Source organism: Salmo salar, chromosome 09, assembly GCF_965601325.2.
Source record: "Salmo salar chromosome 09, fSalSal1, whole genome shotgun sequence".
NCBI lineage: Eukaryota > Metazoa > Chordata > Actinopteri > Salmoniformes > Salmonidae > Salmo > Salmo salar.
In genome coordinates, this window is record NC_138299.1 from 161,129,733 (window position 1) to 161,136,063 (window position 6,331).

The window sequence follows — 6,331 nt, forward strand, 5'->3', positions numbered from 1 at the left end:
AAGAGAGAGCTTCCTACTGCCTGAGCTATGTTGATGATGTAAATTGAGGAGAGCGTGGGGCCTAGGATCGAGCTTTGGGGTACTCCCTTGGTGACAGGCAGTGGCTGAGACAGCAGATGTTCTGACTTTATACACTGCACTCTTTGAGAGAGGTAGTTAGCAAACCAGGCCAAAGACCCCTCAGAGACACCAATACTCCTTAGCCGGCACACAAGAATGGAACGGCCTACAGTATCAAAAGCTTTGGCCAAGTCAATAAAAATAGCAGCACAATATTGCTTAGAATCAAGGGCAATGGTGACATCATTTAGGACCTTTTAAGGTTGCAGTGACACATCCATAACCTGAGGGGAAACCAGATTGCAGACCAGAGAGAATACTACAGACATCAAGAAAGCCAGTCAGCTGATTATTGATTATTGCTAAGTTTTTCCAACACTTTTGATAAACAGGCCAAAATAGAAATCGGTTTATAACAGTTAGGATCAGCTTGATCTCCCCCTTTAAATAAAGGATGAACCGTGGCTGCCTTCCAAGCAATGGGAACCTCCCCAGAGAGGAGAGACAGGTTAAAAAGGTCAGAGATAGGCATGGCGATGATATGGGCAGCAATCTTAAAGAAGAAAGGGTCTAAACCATCTGACCCAGATGTTTTTTTGGGGGGTGAAGGTTAAGGAGCTCCTTTAGCACCTCAGACTCAGTTTGTTACCGCCTGCAGGGAGAAACTTTGTAGCGGGGCAGGGGAAAAAGAGGGAGGAGCATCGGGGATAGTCACATTAGAAGGGGTGGGAGATGAGGAAATGTTGGACGGGCAAGGAGGCATGGCTGAGTCAAATAGGAATCCTGACTTAATGAAGTGGTGATTAATTAAAGAGCTCAGCCATGTGCTTCTTGTTAGTAGCAACCACATCATCAACATTAAGGGACATGAGCAGCTGTGAGGAGGAGGGTTTATTCTCCAGCTCTTTAACCGTTTTCCAGAACTTCTTGGGGTTGGACCCACAGAGAGAGAACTGCTCCTTAAAGTAACTAACTTTGGCCTTCCGGATAGCCTGAGTGAATTTATTTCTCATTTGCCTGAACGAGAGCCAGTCAGCCTGAGTATGTGTGTGCCGAGACTTTCGCCAAATGCAATTCTTGAGGTGGAGTGACTCCGCAAGATCACGGTCGAACCAGGGGCTGAACCCGTTTTTAATTCTCATTTTCTTTATGGGGGCGTGTTTGTTAACAATACCACTGAAAATATCAAAAAAGAAGGTCCAAGTGTCTTCGACAACCAAGCTGATTCTACACCATTTAACAGAGGGGATCAAGCTGATTCTATACCATTTAACAGAGGGGATCAAGCTGATTCTATACCATTTAACAGAGGGGATCAAGCTGATTCTATACCATTTAACAGAGGGGATCAAGCTGATTCTATACCATTTAACAGAGGGGATCAAGCTGATTCTATACCATTTAACAGAGGGGATCAAGCTGATTCTATACCATTTAACAGAGGGGATCAAGCTGATTCTATACCATTTAACAGAGGGGATCAAGCTGATTCTATACCATTTAACAGAGGGGATCAAGCTGATTCTATACCATTTAACAGAGGGGATCAAGCTGATTCTATACCATTTAACAGAGGGGATCAAACTGATTCTATACCATTTAACAGAGGGGATCAAGCTGATTCTATACCATTTAACAGAGGGGATCAAGCTGATTCTCTACCATTTAACAGAGGGGATCAAGCTGATTCTATACCATTTAACAGAGGGGATCAAGCTGATTCTCTACCATTTAACAGAGGGGATCAAGCTGATTCTCTACCATTTAACAGAGGGGATCAAGCTGATTCTCTACCATTTAACAGAGGGGATCAAGCTGATTCTATACCATTAAACAGAGGGGATCAAGCTGATTCTATACCATTTAACAGAGGGGATCAAGCTGATTCTATACCATTAAACAGAGGGGATCAAACTGATTCTATACCATTTAACAGAGGGGATCAAGCTGATTCTCTACCATTTAACAGAGGGGATCAAGCTGATTCTATACCATTAAACAGAGGGGATCAAGCTGATTCTATACCATTTAACAGAGGGGATCGAGCTGATTCTATACCATTTTACAGAGGGGATCAAGCTGATTCTATACCATTTAACAGAGGGGATCAAGCTGATTCTATACCATTTAACAGAGGGGATCAAGCTGATTCTATACCATTTAACAGAGGGGATCAAGCTGATTCTCTACCATTTTACAGAGGGGATCAAGCTGATTCTATACCATTTTACAGAGGCCAGATCATGAAGGAAGACTTGCTCATAAATTTTTTTTTTAAAAAGGAAGTAGTAATCCTTCCAGGTAATTTTGTCCAAAATTAGGTTTTAGGTTTGGAGTTTTGAATCTGGAGTGAAGGTTATGCTGTGGAGGGTAGCATCCTATATGTGTCCCTGACGAAAAAAATCCAAGTTTATCTAACTCCAAATCTCTCTTTTTGTTCAAAAAACGTGAGAGCTCACATGCAGCTGTGTCTCTCTCTCCCTGTACTGTAGAGTCCAGACAATGCACTGTAGTTTCCAGATAATATACTATAGTTTCTAGATTATATACTGTAGTTTCCAGATAATATACTGTAGTTTCCAGATAATATACTGTAGTTTCTAGATTATATACTGTATTTTCCAGATAATATACTGTAGTTTCCAGATAATATACTGTAGTTTCTTGATTATATACTGTATTTTCCAGATAATATACTGTAGTTTCCAGATAATATACTGTAGTTTCTAGATAATATACTGTAGTTTCTAGATTATATACTGTAGTTTCCAGATAATATACTGTAGTTTCTTGATTATATACTGTATTTTCCAGATAATATACTGTAGTTTCCAGATAATATACTGTAGTTTCTAGATTATATACTGTAGTTTCCAGATAATATACTGTAGTTTCCAGATAATATACTGTAGTTTCTAGATTATATACTGTAGTTTCCAGATAATATACTGTAGTTTCCAGATAATATACTGTAGTTTCTAGATTATATACTGTATTTTCCAGATAATATACTGTAGTTTCTAGATTATATACTGTAGTTCCAGGTAATATACTGTAGTTTCCAGATAATATACTGTAGTTTCTAGATTATATACTGTATTTTCCAGATAATATACTGTAGTTTTCAGATAATATACTGTAGTTTCTAGATTATATACTGTATTTTCCAGATAATATACTGTAGTTTCTAGATTATATACTGTATTTTCCAGATAATATACTGTAGTTTTCAGACAATGCAGTGTAGTGGGCTAAATCTGACTCCACGTCCGTAGGAGAAGTCAAAGCAGTAGACAGGCAGACAGTGTTCAGTAGGGTGTAATATTCACAATGTTGCAGACAGAATTGTATGCATAGACCTGAAATCCCACTTACCTATTGTTGAGTATCATAGCTGTTCTATGCTAGATCCCTATATATCTAGCTGTATGTTCTGTATGTGTAGCGTGCTCTGAACAGACTCTCTGTTCTACGTTGTTTCTAGTAGTCTCCTGTCACTACAAAATGGCACTGGAACATGTCGACGATTTTCTTTTGCAGCAGTGTGTTCCCTGTATTTCTAGAGACGTGTTTATAATTTACGTTTCATTGCTGGTTTTCATTTTTTTATACTTTTTTTTTTCCTTCCCAGAAGTCTTCTCAGGAGTCAGAGTGGTGACTGTGTAGGAGAGGGAAGACCTCGGACCAGAGCTTTAACGACATAAAGCAGGCGGTACAGTAACATCCAGTACCATCCTCTAAGAGGCCCGGCTGAAGAAGAGGTCTTAGAGGAAGAGAAGAGTTCACATTAAAATACAGGAAACACCTGAAAACGCTCCCAGGTTCACCTTCAAGAAACACGGACGTAACACACACACACACACACACACACACACACACACACACACACACACACACACACACATACTTTACAGAACTCCCAAGCTCCCTCACATTCCTCAAAGGTAGATAATTGGCTCTTTGAAGGACAACGATCAACCAATCAGCCAATCATTTAGCCAGTCAGCCAATCAGGATGTCTCGTTGGGGCCGTAAGGATGTGAAGAAGACTCCTGAGGTGATCAGGACGGTAACAGAGGGGCTAAAGTCTCTGTACCGTCAGAAGCTCCTCCCCCTGGAGCAGTACTACGGTTTCCATGACTTCCACTCCCCCTCTCTGGAGGACGCAGACTTTGACAACAAACCCATGGTGCTGGTGGTGGGGCAGTACTCCACTGGCAAGACTACATTCATCAAGTAAGATATTATACACAGTAAGGTTTATACACAGTAAGGTTTATACACAGTAAGGTTTATACACAGTAAGGTTTATACACAGTAAGATATACACAGTAAGATATACACAGTAAGGTATTATACACAGTAAGGTTTATACACAGTAAGGTATTATACACAGTAAGGTATTATACACAGTAAGGTATTATACACAGTAAGGTATTATACACAGTAAGGTTTATACACAGTAAGGTTTATACACAGTAAGGTTTATACACAGTAAGGTATTATACACAGTAAGATATACACAGTAAGGTATTATACACAGTAAGGTATTATACACAGTAAGATATTATACACAGTAAGGTATTATACACAGTAAGGTTTATACACAGTAAGATATTATACACAGTAAGGTATTATACACAGTAAGGTATTATACACAGTAAGGTATTATACACAGTAAGGTTTATACACAGTAAGGTATTATACACAGTAAGGTATTATACACAGTAAGGTTTATACACAGTAAGGTATTATACACAGTAAGGTATTATACACAGTAAGGTTTATACACAGTAAGGTTTATACACAGTAAGGTATTATACACAGTAAGGTATTATACACAGTAAGGTATTATACACAGTAAGGTATTATACACAGTAAGGTATTATACACAGTAAGGTATTATACACAGTAAGGTTTATACACAGTAAGGTATTATACACAGTAAGGTTTATACACAGTAAGGTATTATACACAGTAAGGTATTATACACAGTAAGGTATTATACACAGTAAGGTATTATACACAGTAAGGTTTATACACAGTAAGGTATTATACACAGTAAGGTATTATACACAGTAAGGTATTATACACAGTAAGGTTTATACACAGTAAGGTATTATACACAGTAAGGTATTATACACAGTAAGGTATTATACACAGTAAGGTTTATACACAGTAAGGTATTATACACAGTAAGGTATTATACACAGTAAGGTTTATACACAGTAAGATATTATACACAGTAAGATATTATACACAGTAAGATATTATACACAGTAAGATATTATACACAGTAAGGTATTATACACAGTAAGGTATTATACACAGTAAGGTATTATACACAGTAAGATATACACAGTAAGGTATTATACACAGTAAGGTATTATACACAGTAAGGTATTATACACAGTAAGGTATTATACACAGTAAGGTTTATACACAGTAAGGTTTATACACAGTAAGGTTTATACACAGTAAGGTATTATACACAGTAAGGTATTATACACAGTAAGATATACACAGTAAGGTATTATACACAGTAAGGTATTATACACAGTAAGGTATTATACACAGTAAGGTTTATACACAGTAAGGTATTATACACAGTAAGGTATTATACACAGTAAGGTTTATACACAGTAAGGTATTATACACAGTAAGGTTTATACACAGTAAGGTATTATACACAGTAAGTATTATACACAGTAAGGTTTATACACAGTAAGGTATTATACACAGTAAGGTATTATACACAGTAAGGTATTATACACAGTAAGGTATTATACACAGTAAGGTATTATACACAGTAAGGTTTATACACAGTAAGATATTATACACAGTAAGATATTATACACAGTAAGGTATTATACACAGTAAGGTTTATACACAGTAAGGTATTATACACAGTAAGGTATTATACACAGTAAGGTATTATACACAGTAAGGTTTATACACAGTAAGGTATTATACACAGTAAGGTATTATACACAGTAAGGTTTATACACAGTAAGGTATTATACACAGTAAGGTATTATACACAGTAAGGTATTATACACAGTAAGATATTATACACAGTAAGATATTATACACAGTAAGGTTTATACACAGTAAGGTATTATACACAGTAAGGTATTATACACAGTAAGGTATTATACACAGTAAGGTATTATACACAGTAAGGTTTATACACAGTAAGGTTTATACACAGTAAGGTATTATACACAGTAAGATATTATACACAGTAAGATATTATACACAGTAAGGTATT

General features: G+C 36.9%; 1 protein-coding gene across 2 annotated transcripts in view; it reads left to right on the top strand.

Moving 5' to 3' along the window:
• Window positions 1-6,331, top strand: part of ehd2b (EH-domain containing 2b) — a 42,153-nt gene that overhangs the window by 18,447 nt on the left and 17,375 nt on the right. Inside the window, exon 2 of one of the 2 annotated variants that reach the window (XM_014215539.3) lies at window positions 3,692-4,296. In XM_014215539.3, the coding sequence (XP_014071014.1) occupies window positions 4,076-4,296 (221 nt within the window). In that variant the 5' untranslated portion in view covers window positions 3,692-4,075. The remainder of the gene's footprint in view (window positions 1-3,691; window positions 4,297-6,331) is intronic. The other variant, XM_045724907.2, reaches the window with a different exon arrangement.